We start from the raw sequence: 19,916 nt of genomic DNA on the forward strand, positions 1-19,916 counted from the left end.
ATATGTATATTTCGTTATACATATACAAAAAAAAAAACAATTGTATAATTCGCTATAAATATACAAAGAAATCAGTAGTATAATTTACTCTATATAGATAAAAAAAACAGTTGTATACAAAAGAACATTTGTATAATTTGTGTATGTATAAAATGAGAAAGGGAGAAATACAAAAAATTTGGGCAGGGAATATATATATTGTATAATTATAAATGTATATGACGATGATATATGCATTTGCATGTGTATATATAATTTTCTCCCACTTTATACAAACAGAAATGCAATTTATACATTTTGTTTCTGTTTGTATAAGCGTGAGAGGCGAGTGAGAGCTGGGAGAGGGGAACGAAAATATATGTATATATATAATTTTCTCTCGCTTTATACAAACACAAACACATTTTATAAATTTGTGTTTGTATAAAAGCGAGAGGGAGCGAGAGAGAGAAAGAGTGGTGAGCGAGAGAGGCGACTGACAAACAGTTTGCTACAAGGCACAATTAAATCAAAGTGTAGTTGTAACATGTAATTTGAATTATTAATTTGCCATTATATACAATTTTTCCTTTTAAATATAATCTAGGTAAATATGACACTTAACTTAGACCCCCACCCTTTAGCACGAACCCCTATCCATGTCGTAATCCCGACTCAAGACTCAAACTGGCTCCAATATCGACTTGAGCATAATCCAACCCCCGACATTGAATTAGAACTTGGTTTTCGATCCAACCTTTACATCATTAGCATCCGAGTCCTGGTCATGAGCCAATGTTCGACCTTGACCTCAAGTAGGGTTGGGTCTATTTCGAGTCAGGATAGGGTCTTGAGGCAAGTTGGAAGACGGAAGTCAAATTTGAGATCTTGAATTGGAGTCAAGAGTCAAGTCTTATATCGAGTTTACACATAGAGAATTAGATTTTAAATAGAGATCAAGATAGAGTACAAGATCAAATTTGAATATCGGGTCCTGGATAAGAATTGAATATTAGATCCTGAGTCGAAAGTTGGGTCTTGAATTTCAGACTGTGGTTAAGATTGGGGTCTCATATTAGAGTCGAAAATAGGGTCCCATATTAAGGTTAGGATCTGATTTTGGATTGAGACGTGGGTCCTCAGTTAGAGTCAAAGTTGGATCTCTAGTATTAGGTCCCCGAGTTGATATTGAGAGACAAATTCCAGATCGAGATTCAAACGTTGGGTTCCAAGAAGGAGCTAGAATTGTATCTCAAGTTGGATTGAATATAGAATCGATTGTTGAATCGAGAGTAATTGGGGTCTAAATTAGAGTTAGGTCTCAAATCAAAATTAAGTAACATTTCATGGTTGGGGCCAAGAGTTGGGTCTCAAATTGGAGTTGAGCGTTGGTTATTGAGTCAGGGTCATGTGTTGAATTGGGTGGTGAAGGGAAAATAAGTCTATTTGAAAGACGTTTTTATAAAATGTAAGCTAATCAAAATGAGAAATTGAAAAACATTTTCACACAAAATGTATAATATACTTAAGATGTGGATAAGACCATCAGAGCGTTACATCCTAAATAGTCAAGATACATATAAGACCATCAGAGCGTTACATTTTGAATAAGTAAATACGTACAAGACTTTTGAGGCGTTATATTCTAAATAATTAAATGCAGATAAAATGATAGACGCGTTATAATAAATAAAAATGTACCATTTATCAAACCATCCATCTATATATATTATAAGTGAAATGGTTATGCTTATACCCAAAATTTGTAAGGAAGAAGAGGAGTTAGAGAATAGTTAGTGTAAAAGGACATTGTGTGTGTGTGTGAATTCATATAAATTTAGGGAGGCAAAAAAAAAAAAGGGCCCAAATTGACCCGAAATCGCATACCCAGCCCACTACTCTGCGAGGACGATTAGAAGAGAAAAGAAGAAAAACGAAGAAGACGATCCAGGAGGGAGCATTTTCAATGATCACATATGTATTCATGAGTTTATAGAGGATAAGGACCTTGTAGAAAAGTGTAATTTCTTTCATGGCTTCTCAATTTCTAGGGCAAATGTGTCCCGCTATGAATTGAGGTACCTTGCATCAAACCAAAACCCTAGAAATTGAAGAAACTAATTGGGGCGATTCATTGACAGCCCCATCTGCAATTCGGGTGTAACTATTGGCAATTCAGGTATTGATTTCGGCTAACAAGCCTTACAAACCCTAGAATTTGGTCTTTGTTCATTTTCGTGCAAACCCTAGATTGCATACAAGTGCTACAAATTGTTTTTTCTTTTGGGGCTTTTGTTTGTTAACTAGGAAATGTAAATTTACAGAATTTTCCATCTGTGTTTGTGCATTTTGCTTCAATTGTTAGGGAAGTTTGTATGTTCAGTGCTTTCTATACACAGGTTCTTAGACAGAACTTAATTTAATATGATAATTTATTGTTGCTGTGCATGTTGATAAGTGCTACCTACTTTTCCATGATGTTTCCTTTCTCGTGGGACTTTATCCGATATATTGAAGCTGCTGATCACAACATGGGTGTGATTGCAAGAAAATGAGAGAGATACGAACAGTAGCGACTAGTGCGTGAAAGATGCTCCCTTCTCATGTCTTAAAAAGTTATGATTCTAAAGTTGCTGCTTTACTGTCCAATCGTGCACGAATGAGCTTTTTCCTATAGCTGCACTTGAGAAATCGTGATATAATTGTTTTGTAGAATGAGTGGTTACTGATATCTATGAACTGAAACCATAACCTAACAAATCTATGTATATAAACTGCAACTATAACCAATCAAATATATGTAAATGCACGTGCACCCATATGCTCTCTCTTTTGTCATGTTTATAGGAAGTGTAAAAAGGAAAACGGTTCGAGATTGTGCACATTTAGAATCTTATTTTATGTTTTCTTATATTCTATTTCTCCTTCAGTTTTAGGTGATCTGTTGTTTGATCTTCCCCTGCAACATGTCTAGTTATCCAGCATAAGCTGCTATATCTGTGTAGTTTTAACCCCAATGATTTGTTTGCCATGAATATTATCTCTTCCTTGCACGTGGTCATGTGCTGCTTTCCCCCTCCCAACACCACCAAAAAGAAAATATTTTAGCTGTAGATAGTCCATAGAAGTTGATATTGTTATTATTTGTTTGGCGACCAAGTTTTATGCCATATTGTCATACATCTGCTATAATTGTGATTCCTTCTGAAACTTATTGTTAGATTTTTATCCCTCCTTGAAAAACATGGTATTTTGGGATGATAACAATATTCGGATCAAACATAAGGATTCAACTGTCTGTCCAAATCTATAGTGGAGTTAAGAACACAATCTTTTTTTAGGCTTAAATAGGCACTTCCCGCTTCACTTCCATTTATTTTGCGATTTAAAACTGAATGCGCTAGGTATGATATAGGGATTTATTGCTTATGCCAGTCTGCACCTTAGAGCAATTGTTTGACCAGTTAGTAAATTCTATGATCCCCAGTGTTTAAGCAATTGTTTAGAAAATCTATTAACAAATTTATCAGTAGTCTTGGTGTTATTGCTTTTCTTGGTACATTCAAAGGGTCTGTCAATTTCATGAGTGTGAAAATTTCTCTTATTGGCTTAAAAACTTGTTGGTAAAACAAGTGAAACGTGAAGGAAAAAGCAGCACTGTGATTGTATGTCCTATGAAGTGCATTGGGCCATGCTTATGTATTTTCCTAATAAACATTCTTAACTGTAAACAATTTTTAATTCGAGTCTTTTCCCTTTTAATACCCAAAGAAGGCTTAAAATTTTGGTCATATGCACTGAAATGAGTGTTTCTTCCATTGGTGTTATTCTATTTCATGGATGATATCTTAACCGACGGTGTTTCAGAAACAGCCTCTCTACCTCCATGAGGTAGTGGTAAGGTCTGCGTACACTCTATCCTCCCCAAACCCTACTTTGTGGAATGTTACTGTGTATGTTGTTGTTGTTGATGGTGTCTTAACTATTCTCTTGCTTGTAGCATTTGATTGAGGATTATGTTATTGGAGGGTAATACCCTGAAGCTTTGAGGAGGGAATGCATGGATGTGGTGTTGGATCTGATGTTATAGTCGATGCCGGGATTGATTCCATGGGAGGATTTGTTGAAGGCGGAGTGGGTATTGGTACCATAACTTCTCCGCAGACAATAGCAATTGAGAAGGTTCGAGCAGAGCTAAGGTAATTCTAGCATACTCTGCTTCTTCAACCTGCTAGGTGAAGTTTTGGGATTATAAAGTACTCTATCTTAACTTATGGTGAGATTTCTTCTTGTTAACAGGCAGGAGTGCAGTGGCCTACATGAAAGGAAAAGACAGTTAGAATTTCTAGAGGAAGTACGAAAGGCAGTTTAATTCTTGTTAGATGTTTGGATACTCTTTGCTTGTGCGCCTTTGACATGATTTGATACTTCAAATTGCAGGGTGGCGATCCCCTGAATTTCAAAATTGTGGATGCTGCTTCACTTAGTGTTCAGTCCACCTCACTGACAGATAAACATCCAGATCAGTTTGTGACCAGGTAATCCTTCAGTTGTTGTGTTACTTTTTCTTATCTGTGTTTGTTACAGTTGTCTTATTATTATTTTTGCATTGCAGTGAAATAAAAGGTAGTTTTGCAATTACGACTTCAGCTCATGGAGACTCTGTTGAAAGTAGTGGTCGACCTGCGGCTCCTCAACTTTGTGAACCCAACAGTGCTGACAATCTCATGCTGTTTGATGGGGAAAACAAGTTTGTTGGTAATGATAGGGGCTATAGACATCCCAGTAGGAGCAATGTTACTCCATCAGGGCAGTCCTCTAAGTTTGAGGAAAGTCAAAATGCAAAAGAATTAGGTAAGTCTACTGCTTTTGGCATCCCTAAAAAAGCATACAAGCGAAGATACAGGCCCCGGCCAAATCGTGACAGTGCTAGATCAAGTTCATCTGATATAGCTCGTGGTGGTCATGACACATCTTTGCCTTCACAACATTTTCCCAAAGATGTAAAAGGACTTGTTTCTGATTTAGATAAGGATCAAAACTCGTCGTTGAACATTGCACAGACTCTTAGTCCAAATGGTGGTATGGCTCTCCAGACTATGCCGTCTGATAATCAGCTGGACTTAGAAGTAGATGGTGTTAAAGCTGCAGAGTCAACTACTGACTTTAAGAAAGATGATATGCTGGATACTGTTCCTGATGCTAGTGCTTCTAGAGGTTTACTCGATAACCAACATAATCAGAACCCTCTCACTTGTGTCCAGAAAGTTTCTGTTCAGCAAGCTCCTGAAAAGCCTCAAGTGCCAAAGGTAAAGGGAAGGGTAGGTTCTGCTGGTCTTGATTGTCAGCCAGATACCACTGAAAGAGAAGTTGAAAATAGTTCTAGCCTAATGAATGGGTTCGGTTCTCGAAAAGGCTGTAAGAAAAGCTTCATAAATGAAGCTGAAAATAGTGGTGTGGCCTTGGGAGCAAAGGGTTTAGATTCAGAGTCTTCTTGCACCCAGACTAGTCTAAGTCTAGATGGGCATAATGATAGTGAAACGTGTACCAACCTGAATATTTTGGATTCCAACGGCAACTTAAACGGACAACTGGTAGTGCCAGATGGGATGGCAGTTATTAGAAGTGATGTTAAAGTAAAGAATGAGATTGAAGCTGACATGAATAGTGATTTGAAAAATGAAAATCCTAATTCTGGTCACGGGAATCACCAAAGTAATGGTTCTGTTCCCAAGTCACCAAAACAACTTGTTAGTACTGTATCTAAATTGCAAAGTGAGATAAAAGATAAACTTATCACGGAAAAAATGGAAGAAGTAGGCCCATCTGAATTGGAAACTACAAGAAAATGTTTTGTACTTAAAAGAGAAGATCCCAACCCGCAAGATGTTTGCAATGTTGGAACTCAGGGTATGATTGATACCTGTATACCGGAGCACTCCGAGTGTGTATCACAGACTAGAGTTTTAAACCTTTCTCCTGAGGGACAAACACCTAGGATCCAGGGTGATGAAGACTCCATCTTGAAAGAGGCACAGATTATAGAGGTTGTTCTTTTGTCCTTCAAAATAATTCACATCCACATTTAGCTTACATAAATGTTGCTATGGCTTTGTTATTTGACCTTGTAGATCTAATGTAATGTAACAACTAACAAACAGGCGAAGCGTAAAAGAATTGCAGAACTGACTGCTGTAACCTGTCCACTGGAAAATGGTCGAAAATCCCACTGGTATTATGTACTTGAAGAAATGGTTTGGCTGGCAAATGACTTTGCTCAGGTGTGAGCTTAGTAGATCCTTGCTTTTAAATGTCTGTTTTCCCTTTCTGCTTTTCTAGCTATCTATCTAAATGCACAGTCTTGAATAATTGAAACATGATTTAGTTTCTTTTGATTCCAAAATAGTATTTTCAATGTCTTTCTAGATTTAGCACTTAGCTGATTTAGAATATCTTTTCATGTAGGAACGTCTCTGGAAGATTACTGCTGCAGGTCAAATATGTCACCAAGTTGCTTTTAATTCACGGTTGAGATTCCAAGAACGAAGTCGTAGTTGGGAGCAAAAAATGATAGCTCACAATGTGGCCAAATCTGTCATGGATTTCTGGCATTCTGTTGAGGTAAACAGAACAATTGTGCTAAATCCTAATTATTCTGTTTTCTTTCAACCAGTCTCTGTCTCTCTAAGGAAGATCGTTAACTGTGGAGGGGAAACATATGGCTGGTTATTATTATCTCGTGGTTAGTTGCTTATGTCTGTTAGGTCAATCCTCGGTTCTTTTTTCCTTGAGCCGAGGGTTATCGGAAACAACTTCTCTGCCTTTCAAGGTATGTATGAGGTTGTACACTCTACCCTCCCTAAACATCACTTGTGGGATACACTGGCTATGTTGTTTTTGCTTTAAGCAGATTTTTTTTTGAACTTAGCCTTAAGTAGATTTAGGTTACATGGTATACGGGAATCTCTTCATGCGCAATTATGTATGCTTTTCATGTAAACCCATAAAATAGAAGTGTGATGATAGGATCCACAGGAAGGTTTCTTTGCCTTTTTAAATGCTGAGATCTGGTTTCAGTATGCTATTTTGTAGGATTGACCAAGGATACTTAACTTTTTGATTTACTTATCATGTAAATCTTACATAAAGTTCCTTCATTTTAATTGGCAGAATAACTTTGGGTTTGTATATTAAAAGTTGTTTGGCTAGAGGAGAAGATACAATCTGATTTAAAGGCCAATGAAATTAATATTAGCTGGGAGGCTTTTGGTTTGCTCATCTACACTCTTTAGTTTTTCATCTTGTCTAAACCAAAATTAGAGTGAATGTTGAACTGCTAGAAGTTCCTTTTTGTTTTGTTGAAGTGATGGAAGGGGGGTACATTTGGTCATTGTTATGCTTATTTCATATTTTGTGGCAGGTCAAAAGCCAAAAAATGGATCTTGAAAGATCTAAAAAGGATTACACTAATGCCATTAAGGAGTATGCCATAAGATTTCTGAAGTACAATGATTCAGATGTTTCAAAAAATCAAGCTGAGGTTCCAGTGACTCCAGACAGGATATCTGACTGGGGAAATATGGATGCATCTCTGGAGGACCATTTGACAGAGGTCTGTGTTTACATGTGAATCTTGAATCTGCCCTCTCTTATTGTGCTCTACTTATCTCTTTAACTCTTGTTTTGTCGTGACATGAAAATATGTTGAACATTTTTCTGAGGCTTCAATCCATTCCTTCTTGGGGTTTTACTTATTGCTCTTTGTGTTATTAGCTTATCCTTCTAATTGATCTTCACAATCTTTCATGCAGGAGAACCTTTTCTATCCTGTTCTGCTTGGAGCAATGGATGCTTACAGAAAATCTATCGAATCTCATGTTCAACTTTGTGAGGCAAGCATATCGACCATAATAATTTTGCCAGCTGTACTTTTACATCTTCTGAGTAGTTGACTAGCAATTTATGCTTTCCAACCATAACAGTGGGTCAACCTTTGTGTATATATATGTATGAGCGTATCACATCAGTTATCCAACTTTATTTTTTCCAAGGTATTTTTAGGAAGTGAAACCAGCTGAACTCATCACATTTTTGTAGTAAGAACGTCGCTTGGGTAGTCTAGTTGGCCCTAATTAGTATTATATGGAGTCATCCTCTATAGTGTAGTTTGATAACCATCTTTAAGGACGAGTTTTTCTATATGCCCATACCTAAAGTAATGAATGGACTGAGGAGGGAAATGTCATTTACTTGCTTTCTTTGATCTTTTGATGTGCCACACTTCTTATAATGGAACGGTTGACTAATGAAATGAGGTTTGCTGAATAAGACAGTTTTATGTATTGGGGAAAAATCGGTCGATGGAGTAAGGGAACCCAAGTTAGATCTGTATTCTTGAGTTAGCTCTGGTTTGTGGTCTTGCATTTACTATGTATACTTCTCATTTGAAGTAAGTTAATATTATAGTTTTGGCTAAAGTTGATTTTTGATAATTTAGTGTGACATAACTCCACACCACGTTGTGTGAAAAATATGCACTGTGAAGTACCTTGTACTGGTAATAGGCTAATAGCATCAACAGGAGGAAATGCAATCTGTTGCTCTGGCGTTATGTTTCAAGAATATAACTATTCCTTGTATGTCATGTTGCAAATAAAAAAAAATACTCCTAGTTTACTTTTATTGTCTTTTAGGTTTGCGGTCAAGATCTTGGTTCAAATCCTTTTGATATTTCTCAAGGAATCTACCTCTATCTTTTTTTATATGGTGAGCTGCTAGAGGGTTAATCTTGATGGCCGAATACCTTAGGAAAAGAAAGGTTGTGCGCATCAGTTGGTGTCACTTATGCAATGTGGCGGGTGAGTATGTAGATCATATTCTACTACATTGCAGCCTGGCCTTAAGATTGTGGTGGGATATATTTAGCTGGTTTGGTATTTTTTGGGTGATGCCTAGATTTGTGAAGTACCTGTTGTTTTCTTGGATAGCTGGAAGGAGGAAGAGCAGGGCATGGAATGTGTCCCTATGGTGTTGATATGGATCTCTGGAGAGAGAGAGAGAGAAATAGGAAGGCTTTCGAAGGGGTAGAAATAAGTTTTGGGAAGTTGAGGAGAAGCCTCTGATCCCTCATTTATTTTTTGGTGCACCCATGTAGTTCCAGGATGTATAGAAGATTGCCTTTTGTAGAGAGCCATATCATTTTGTATGACGTTTACTTTTTGATATACTTCTTGTATACGGCCACTTTTGGCTTTTTGATTAATATAACTGTTCACCTGATCAAAAAACAAAGGTCAGGATTATCAAAGGGAAAACAAAAAAGATGAGATCAGCTTAATCCAGCCAGCTCTGATGGTTTTCTTTTTTTTGGATGTCGAGGGAAACCCGCATCCGCTATCTTTTTGGGTGCGCACAGGGTAAAACCCCCGCTCCTATGCCATAGTTCGCAAACCACGTAGGAGAGGTAACCTGCACTAGGTAGGCCTGGTGCGACGAGCTTGACCCAGAGGCAAATCCCTTGCTTTTGCGGGCATTGGGTTGCGAACTAGAGACCTCCAATATGGAAGTCCCAAGCCCAAACTACTCGGCAAGTTCGGTGCGACGGCTCTGATGGTTGGTTTTTCTGCACTTAGGCTATCAATTGTGAGAAAGGTAGTTTGTGGCTGCCTTTCTTTCATCCTGTTGACTTTCTGATGAATTGCAAAAGCTTCAGCATCTTAGATATTTAATTTTAATGTACTTCTTGGACATTGGCAATATGTGTTCAGTTCTCAAGGCCCAAACTTGGTAAGCTTTGTCCACTGCCTGCATTGAACGTGCGTTGGTTATTCTGGTTGTAATATCTGTTTTTGAGACTGCTACTCTGGGGTGGCAACATCTTACTTGAATGAGTTAGTGTGTCAATACTCATCAGTACAAGCATCATAATTCCAGCAAACTGTAAACAGTTAAAAGCGATAAAATTGGAAAGATATGCTAGCTTTAGCTTTATGCTTTTATGTTTTTATCTTGTTATGGTGGTGTTTACGATCCAATCTTGTACCCTTCAAAGGATTATGCTTGCTTAGCTGTAATTATATGTTTCATCACACTTGTTGATGCTGGTGTATTCTTTGAAATTCCAGAAGACAGGTAATGGTATGCAAGAGGAGGTGGAGAGCTCTGCATGTGATGCAGTTACAGGTGTCTTTCTTTAATTTTAGTTCTTGTATTTTTGGTGGTTGTCTCCTGCTCGTTCTAGTTGCTTGCATCTCTTGACCAATCTGTTTGTGTATTCATATTAAGATTGTGCATATGAAGTGGATGAAGGAGAAACAAGTGCATATGATCGTTCAGTTGCCTTAGAAGGTAACAAATCATCAAGATTTCCCCAGAAGGCGCGGAAGATCCTCCTGAAGGGTTACAATGGCAGACCGTATGACGTTGGTGCTGGTATACAATTTACACAGTGCATGGAAAATAGAGTTGGCAGTCATCAATCTGTTGTGCTGGGGAAACGGCCAGCTAGTACGCTTAATGTGTCTATTCCAACCAAGCGTGTGCGTACTGCTTCTAGGCAGAGGGTTGTTAGTCCCTTCGGTGCAACAACAGCTGGATGTGTTCAGTTGCCAATTAAAACAGATGCTTCAAGTGGTGATACTGGTTCATTTCAGGATGATCAGAGTACATTGCAAGGTGGATCACATATGAATAGCTTGGAAGTTGAATCTGTGGGTGACTATGAAAAGCACCTACTATTTGACTCTGCTGAAGTATCAAAACCTAAAAAGAAGAAAAAAGCAAAGCTTCTGGTACTTGACATGTTGCTACGTCTCTGAAGATAAATTAAGGAATTTGAATTATAGCAATCTGCACCTTTCTAAGACTGAGCTTTTGTTTGCATTCTCTTTGGTGAAGGGTACTTCATATGGGCAGCGATGGCAGGTTGACTCAAATTATCAAATCAACCAGGTGATTTTCTTTCCCTTTTCCACATTGTGGCTCAGTAATGTGCTGATATTAAATTTGCTTGTTGGACTTCCATTAGGAAATGATCTACCAAGAGCAGTCTTAAAATAACATTGTAATCAGGTCTTTTTCTTATGACGTAGTGCTCCAATCCTTTTCTTCCTTTCTGCAGTTTTTTCCTGTTAATATTATAATTGTTGCTTAACCTTTTTTTCATCACCTTTTCAATCTTGTTTTCTTTTTCCTAAGTTCCTGTGCAACTTGGAACTACCTACCTTTTTTCCCCTAATCTGTCGTGGTGTAGCTATATCACTATGCGTCTTCGTATTCCTCTTTTAGGGTTTTGGGAGGATCATTGTAGTTTAATGACATTCGTGCCACATTTTATCTTTTCATGATTAGTTTTTTTTTTACATTTATCTTAAGGAGTTAGAATGAGCTATTGTCTTGCATAATGATACCTGGATTAATAGACAAAGCAAGGTCAGTGTTAGGCCTTTGCAAATGGCTGGGAAACATATATTTTATATACAGCAGTTGTATTGATATCTCTGAATATTGGTTATTCATAAGTTAACCAGATCCCGTTTTAGTGTATTTACTTGATGGTCTATATGTATTTGTTATAACATTTAATCCATGTTATTTGGATCCTCCATAAATGCGGCCATGCTTCCACACCCATGTTGAATCCTCCAAAAATAATGCATATTAGAAGGATCCACATGGGTATAGCGGCTTCTTTTAGAGGATCTGTGCAACACAGCTTTTAGTGTTTTACTTGTTGAATTCATCATGAATTGTTTGGTTCAGAAGGATCATTCCAGAAAGAGATTCGAGGGCCATCAACTTGAATCAAACGGCAGCAGCGGTATATCTTATTCTAATTTGTATTGGCTTTAGAGCTCTAGATGGAGTGTGTTTCTTGTCATATTAAGGGATGCCTTTATTTTGTTGAAGGTTTATTTGGTCAACATATCGCAAAGAAGCCAAAGCTACTGAGACAATCATTTGAAAATTCTTTTGAGAATAACACCCCTATTGGTGGATCTATTCCGTCTCCAGTTGCTTCCCAGATGAGTAACATGTCCAACCCAAATAAACTCATGAGGATGCTTAGTGGAAGGGATAGGAATAGGAAAGCCAAAACTTTGAAGGTACTTAAATTTATCTCAGCTAGAATCTTTTTCCTTTGTTTACATCTTTTTTTTGTTTGAATGAATGCTAGTTTGATGTTTTAGCTTATCAAAAAAATGAATTTTGTCGTATCTAAAAAACAAAATTTGATCTTCTATATTCTCATACAGATGACTGCTGGACAGGCAGGTTCAGGAAGTCCATGGTCACTATTTGAGGAACAGGTTGGTTTCTTATGCCATACAATATGGACCTTCTTTTGCATCTTCTCCATCATAGTTCTTTTGGCTAGCATTTGTTTAAATGGAATTGACTTCAAATTAGGCGCTTGTTGTCCTCGTGCATGACATGGGTCCAAACTGGGAGCTTGTAAGTGATGCCATCAACAGTACCTTGCAATTCAAGGTGAGGGGGTAATTATGCGTTTTCATTCCATCTTTTAGCTGGACCTCTCACAAATTTTGCTTTTATCCCAGTTCAATGCTCTGTATTGTGTTATTCTTTCTTTTTATCACAGCTTTTTATTGCCCTTTTGACTGCTTTTAACCATTCATGTTCAATGCATGCAGTGTATATATCGCAAGCCGAATGAATGCAAGGAACGCCATAAAGTACTTATGGACAGAACTACTGGTGATGGCGCTGACAGTGCTGAAGATTCAGGATCTTCTCAACCATATCCTTCAACATTACCGGGCATTCCGAAGGTTCGTTAGCTTCCATTGTTTCTTTGAGCTCAAGTTTTTTATCACATAAATCAGTATTATTTAATCTACATCTGCAGGGTAGTGCCAGACAGCTGTTTCAGCGTTTACAGGGACCAATGGAAGAGGACACACTCAAATCTCATTTTGAGAAGATCATCTTGATTGGAAAAAAATATCTTTTACGGAAGACTCAGGTATGCTCGTCATGAACATTTATGTATAAATTTTTTCTTGCTTGGTGGTGTTGGGTATGTTAACACTCCTAGTCTGCCAGTTTCGCTTTTTTAACAACCATTGCTCGACATCATAGGGTTGCAAAAGGTGATATGTTATATTTTAGTCAATTCTCTGCCATAGTCTTGGTCCTTTAATGTCCAAAATATGTACAATATGATCTGCTGTCCTTCAGAAGTCTAGTAAGTTGAGCTCCTAGTTTTATTTTTATTATTAAGGCTGAATTGTTTAATCTCTTTTGGAAACTAAATAAAATGAGGTGTTAGCACAATTGACTTTGGTCTTGAGAACTTGCATAGGATTTTATAACATGCGAAGTGATCTAAGATTCATAACATGCAAATTGACCTACAATTGTATATCCATTTTGAAGGTACTTGGGATATTTGTCCTTGAAAATTTGTCATTTTATACCGTTCAATTGTTTTACTAAAAGTCTGCTCATCAATCAAGGGGAAGGCATGGTGGCTTTCATATAGCATGTAAACTCCTGCCTGGGAATTTTTGTTCTGCTACAGAAAAAGAAGCATCAAATATCCTTGGAACTTCGGCATATTCACAAAATAAGAATAATCTAGATGTGTCACAAGTTTTAGAACTTTTTACTCTGGAGTCAAAGGTGGCCCTTGTCTATAGAGTTCCCTTTTTATTTTATTTTTAAAAAAATAAATCTTTCAAACAGGTTCTCCGGAAAAAAGGGTTTGTTTCAGTTTTGTAAGAACTCTTTTGCAAATAGTTTTTTGAAATTGAAGAAGTTATTCTTGCTGATTTTCCCGAAGAAGAATTCTTCTTCTACTCATAAAGTACTTGCAAATCTTCGGAAAATAAGCTACAGCTATTTTTGGACATTTATTTGTCTCAACATTTCTTCTAAAGGACTCTCAGAAAGTTGTCAGAACAGTTACTTCCCATAAGGTCTTAACTGTCATTCTAGATGCTTTCACGGGTTTTTAAAACCTTTGACTACGATGATTGAAATTAAGTCATGATGTGATGCTTTCCAGGTTGACATTGGTATAGAAGTGCGTAAAGGAAATTACTTTACATACAAAATGTCTTAAAACTGATTTGGTCATCTTTATGTCCAAGTGAAATCTATCCTACAAAATAGTCCAGATATGGGTATTATACTTGAAATAAATCATAATTGGAGAAACTTCTATTGTTATCGAATCATCATGATATTTGTCTACGGAGTGCATGTGTATTTCTGACTTTGCTGTAGTTTGATACATTTTTACAAGTTGTTGAGTTGAATGTTGGATTTTTCTGGTTTGGTGCTCAGCCAAAGAACTATCTGATCCGAATCAAACAGAAACATTTGTTTTGGCAACTGAATATTTAAATTGAAAAGAGAACTGTTAAGCAGAAAACAGATATCAATCACTGTCTATTCTTCATATAATATTTGGTATGACTGCCTAAGTTTATTATTTTGAACCTTAAAGAACTGTTGATATTTAATTTCAGATGAAGGTTGTACATACTGAGTGAGTCAGTGGATTAAATCATTTGGTAATAGTAATCATAGTGCGGAGTTACTTCAATTGATTAAACATTTTACGTGATCAGGTTTAAGAGATGAGTAATTCTGCCTTATCACGAGGAATGGATACACAGACCTGAGTTTTCAGAAATGTTAAATATCTAGTTTTTCTTCCCTTTGTTTATACCCCCGGGCTGGTGGGGTTTTGCTTAATCAATCTGTCAAGTGCTGGAAAATTTTACATTTTGGCGAAGACTTGAATTTTTCCAATAATGATGGTGTCTGAGCCAGTTTGTGTCCAACTGTATACCCATCAGTTACATGCTACTACTCACATGCATATGTATGGGCTAAGTGTGTCTGCTGAGGCTTAAGTAGATGAGAAGTCTTTAACTAGTGTCGCTTTAGCTGGGTTCGAACCTTGGTAGATATGTCATGTTTAGTTTTCAAACGTATTAAGAAAATATCAAAATTGTTGCGAAGAAATAGACATACGTTATGATTGTGGATTTTTTTTAATTTTGAGAATTATGATTGTGGATTATTCTCTACCAGTTTCGCTTATCCTGTTTTGGTCTGGGGAATTGGTAGAATTACACAAGATAAATATTTACCATTTGAGGAGAATAGAATGCTGGATTCATTTTTTTCAAATATCTTTAGTGTATGGACGTTCAGTAAACCTTTTGTTCTCTTTATGTTTGCTTTATATACTTTTGTTTCAAGTGGCTGTAACGTTTAGTTGTTTTTTGATGAAGGGTGAAAACTATGATCTAAAACAAATTCAGCAACCACACGATTCTCATATGCATGCGCTTTCCCAACTTTGTCCGAGTAATCTGAATGGAGGATCTTTTCTTACGTAAGTTTATCTCGAGTACATCTCTGAGGTTGACCTTTTCCCAATAGGCCAAGCCGTAGCTTTGATTTTAACTCTTTATGTTTTTTCTTCTTTCTCGTCCACTGAAGGCCTCTGGATCTGTGTGAGGAACCTCCACGGGCTCCATCTAGTCCAGACTTTCTTCCTGCTGGATTCGAAGGTTCATACTCAGGTGGATTATCTATGTCGAGTCCGGGTGGAGGATCGGTGCTTCCTGCATCTGGTGCAAATTCTGGAGTGCAAGCACCCACCAATATGATTCTCGGCAGTAATTTTCCTTCATCAACAAGTCCACTAAATGCATCTGTCAGGTAACGAATGCTTAAGCTTAAAACTATGTATTGGCTCCTGGGATTTCTTCATCAAGAGCTGATATGGGTAATCATGCTTGCGGGTTGGTAGATATGCTGTTCCGAGAGCTGTATCATTTCCAGTTGATGAGCAGCAGAGATCCCAGCAATATAATCCAATGTTAAGTGGAAATATGCAGTCCAATAAATCTGCTACTGGAGCCCTTGCAGCCAGTGACAGTGGTGGTGCTCGTACACATCCAAGTGGCAACAGTATGGGAGCATTGTCTGGGCTTAATAGAGGCATGACAATGGCAAGGCCTGGGTTTCAGGGAATAGCATCATCATCTATGCTTTCTTCTGGTACAACAACAATGCCAAGCACTGTAAATATGCAATCTGGAGTGAGCTCAAATCAGGGGAATTCAATGTCGAGACCTCGTGATGTTTTGCACATGATACGGGTAAGTCTCTTCTGGATACAAATTGCTCTTTTCTTGTGGTTATCATCTGTGTTGTTGGACTCTTAGTAAGCAATAGTGGTTTCTATTTTTCTGCTTCTAGTTAATGCAGTTATTAACTCATTCATATATGACGACTTTGAGCTTGTAAAACTTCATCATGAAATGGTAGGTGAAGACACGGTCTCCTTTTTAAAAGAAATTTCACTAGCTAATGTTTAGTTTTACTTTACTTTCTTCACTAGTGAACCCTGACTTTAGGCATCTACCGGAATTAGTTCTGAAATGAGTTTCTTTGACAGGATTTTTTTCGTTGGTTGATATTTTGTATAATTCAAAATGCTGTACTTCTGTGCATTCAGTGTGCTTTTTGAGCTGCTTATTTAACTAGCAAGTATACCAGTGTTCCATGTGACTCATGCTTTCAGCTGGTCAATGCACTCTTGAATCAGGATAGCTGGGTCAATTGCATCTCATGTTGAAGAACATGTGAATCTAAGAAGTTCAACTAGACCAGCCTGAGCATTTCAGTGTGAAAAGAATGTCTTTTAATATGAATTGTTGGTTGATCAGGTTCATTTACTGTTGACAAACTAATGCCCATCAAAAAAGTGTTCTTCTTGGGGATTTCCTTGGGGCAAAGGAGGAGTAGGCTGTGCTGTTAAAAATCCCATTGAGAATTTAAGATTTCATGACTTCCGTTGTGGAGCAGATCCACCTTTATATAATGAAGACTTGTAGTTTTAGTGTCCAGTGACGTACTTTGCTCTTCTATGATTCATATTGTTTCTTACATGAATTTTCTGCATTTTGGCTCTTTTTATAGTGTAGTTCATATATCTGATTTTCGGAACTGCAGTGTGATGCATTCCTTGCTTGTATACTTCAACTCTCACCTCCTCAGTATTTTGAGTTCAATGACAGTATATGTATCATGCTCTTGCAGCCCTCACCGAATCAGGAATCTCAGAAGCAAATGATTCTTCCTGAGCTTCAGATCAAGGTCTCTCAAGGAAGCAGTCAAGGAGTCCCTCCTTTTGGTGGGTCAAGTACCTCTTTCCCTAACCAGACAGCCTCCTCACCTGTTTCCTCACACCCACTTCATCAACCACATCTTTTATCTTCACAGCAGCCTCTTGTGCATAGCCCTCGGCAACCTCATCTTCAAGGGGCCAGTCATGCCACCAGCCCGCAACATCAAGCTTATGCGATTCGTTTAGCTAGAGAGAGGCACCTGCAACAGCGGCTTTTACAACAGCAACATCAACAACTCTCACATACGCAGCCCCATCTTCCTATACCATCATCATTGCAGAATAGTCCTCAGATCACTTCACAGACTTCTTCTCCACCAGTGTCACTTTCTCCTTTGACATCGTCTTCCTCAATTTCTCCAATGCCACAGCATCAACTGAAACATCCATTTCCGGCCCATGGGCTTGGACGAAGTGCACAAACTGGGGGTAGTAGTTTAATTACTCAAATGAGCAAGCCAAGGCCACATCAGATAGGGCAGCAGCAGCTTCAAAATGTTAGCAGGCACCATCCTCCACAGCGCCAGCAGTCGGAATCTCAGAAACAAGCTAAATTTTTGAAGGGCGTGGGGAGAGGGAAATCGATGATACAACAAAACATGCAGATTGATCCCTCTTTATCGGAAGGCCTTCCTACAGATCAAGTGAATCAATCTGCAGAGAAAGGTGAGCAAGCCACACAGTTGTTGCAAGGTCAGGGAACGCTTGCCCAACCTGCAAAGCAAAAGGTGAGTCAGCCGCAGCATCCCCACTCTAAGATAAATTCTGGCCAAGTGCCTCTATCCAAAAAGCAGCAAATTCCTCCTAATTCTGACAGTACCAATCAAGCTCTTGCCTCATTGAGTGTATTGGGTCCTAATTTGCCCCACCAATCTGTTCCAACCTCAGTTTCCGGTTCTTCCAACCACCGGATGTTGATGCATCCACAGCAACAGGTGCAATTGCGGCCAAAGTTGACTCCTCAAAGTCAAGCAGCTCTTCAAGGTGTTCTGCAACGGAAACGTTCACTGAATTCTGAACCGTCAAACAAGTTGCAAGCTGGTGAACTTAAAAGTGAACAGCGCAATATTTGCAACACTTCACAGATAGGTAAAACGTCTCTTCAGGGCTCCAACAATTTAACTAATGCTGCAGAGGTATCTGCCGCCGGTGCTACTCAAATGAAGGTTGCAGTTCCGTCATTAGATTCAATTGGAAACCCACCAATAAATTCTGCTGCCAGCGAGACAGGGACAGAAGTCAACCAAGGAGTAAGCCAAATGCAATCTTCTGGTAAGTTGTCTCCTATTGGGCGTGATGCTGGTGTTAAATGGAAGCAAAAGTCTTCAGAGTTGCATCCTCCCTCGCTAGTGAACCAGCCCCAGTTACACCAGCAACAACAGCAGCGGCCGCTATTGCAACATCCAGATCAGGCTCAGGTTCTGCAAGCAGGGAATAGAGGTTTGTTAGCTAGACCCAGTGAACCTAGACTGGACTGAGGTACACACAAAACATCAAGGGTTGCTCCTTCGCAGCTTGTCATTCCTTCAGCATGCCTTTGAAACAACAACTTATAGGTAAAAAGAAATAAAATTGATGTCAACTGCTATAATACAACCTGCTATTAGATCCCAGTAAGACAAGTTGAAATTATTGACATACTTCTACATTATTTAGATTTAATATTCTTGGTTGAGATAATTTAGGCTCTTGATTAGTTATATTTTCAGTATGTCATAATATTGGTATAAGTTGTTGATTCTTGCTCAATTTGTTTTTCAGACAAAGCTCGTTGTGCCTGAGGGTATCACATTGGGATGAGAAGGTGAACTTCCAGATTTTGGGAGCGAAGAGGGTGGTCAGCTCAAATTTTGTGTTGTGTATAGTATTTGTTGCCCTAGAGCCTCAGTAAGGTAGGAACAGATGTAGAGGTAGGTGTACAGGGTCTCTCTCTTCTCTTAGCTCTTTTAAATTACAGCTCATTTTTCTTAAATCCCCTTTCCACCTGCTCACCAAGGGAGGGCCTATTTGATTTTGTCCCCGTAGTCATCCCATGTATTATAGCCCTTTTTATATTCAATGGGGTAGTTTATCATTTTTATGGCCTAAGGCTGTGGAAAGTCTTGTAAATATTAGAGGCATGTGTATGCTCCATATTTGTCAATACAGTCATCATTTATGACTGCCCTCCCTGTTCTCAAGCTTGTGCAATTCTTGTACATTGTTCTTATTGGCGTCTTGAAAATCTTGAAATGAGATCTGATCATGCATACATACAACTCCTTTGGAAGAACACACTCAAAAGCACTTGAAATTGGATCTTGGTCTATTTTGAGATGTTCATTTTAATTGTTACGAAGATGGTCTACTTGGGATCGCTTGTTGTGACTCAAGTAAGACACAGCCACAGCAAAAAAAATAAAAATGTCATTCTAGCTAATAGTAAATCTGAGACCTTCAAAGTTCAAACAACTAATATCATGGCCGATAAAGTTATGTCCTTTAAGATAACTTGTATTTTTCATCAACCTAAATCTTTGTAATAGAAGAATCTTAATGCATCAGACAAGCATTTTTAATATATATAACTTTGTATAGTTTCGTAAACTTATAAAGCCTTCAAATGTAAAAGCAATGCCTTGTTACATTTTTTTTTTCTAATGCAAATACAGGTGGTGTCTAGGGTAAAATCCCAATTCCAAGGCAATTATTCCAACTCATTAAAATCTAGTATATGCTTCATTCTGATTAACTTTGACAAGGTCGCACGATTCTTCCTTTT

General features: G+C 38.0%; 1 protein-coding gene across 1 annotated transcript; it reads left to right on the forward strand.

Moving 5' to 3' along the window:
* Positions 1-1,731: 1,731 nt before the first annotated feature.
* Positions 1,732-19,320, forward strand: LOC101263128 (chromatin modification-related protein EAF1 B). Its single transcript, XM_004242491.5, has 23 exons — positions 1,732-2,158; positions 3,980-4,178; positions 4,279-4,333; positions 4,420-4,517; positions 4,595-6,026; positions 6,141-6,260; positions 6,445-6,600; positions 7,400-7,591; positions 7,791-7,871; positions 10,104-10,161; positions 10,264-10,769; positions 10,876-10,929; positions 11,740-11,797; positions 11,887-12,083; positions 12,234-12,287; positions 12,388-12,468; positions 12,633-12,770; positions 12,848-12,964; positions 15,249-15,352; positions 15,460-15,681; positions 15,773-16,124; positions 17,068-18,711; positions 18,917-19,320. Exons 2-22 carry the CDS (start codon positions 4,036-4,038, stop codon positions 18,631-18,633), a joined length of 5,784 nt encoding a protein of 1,927 aa, XP_004242539.2. The 5' UTR covers positions 1,732-2,158; positions 3,980-4,035; the 3' UTR covers positions 18,634-18,711; positions 18,917-19,320.
* Positions 19,321-19,916: the final 596 nt, after the last annotated feature.

The sequence above is a fragment of the Solanum lycopersicum genome, chromosome 6 (genome assembly GCF_036512215.1).
Source record: "Solanum lycopersicum chromosome 6, SLM_r2.1".
In the NCBI taxonomy this organism is placed as follows: Eukaryota; Viridiplantae; Streptophyta; class Magnoliopsida; order Solanales; family Solanaceae; genus Solanum; species Solanum lycopersicum.

Bases quoted from the DNA above. Each gene is read 5' to 3' on its own strand.
- LOC101263128 (XM_004242491.5), top strand. From the start codon at position 4,036: ATGCATGGATGTGGTGTTGGATCTGATGTTATAGTCGATGCCGGGATT. The intron at 6,601-7,399 runs GTAAACAGAACA...ATTTTGTGGCAG, and splicing joins ATTTCTGGCATTCTGTTGAG to GTCAAAAGCCAAAAAATGGA. The intron at 12,084-12,233 runs GTACTTAAATTT...ATTCTCATACAG, and splicing joins GGAAAGCCAAAACTTTGAAG to ATGACTGCTGGACAGGCAGG.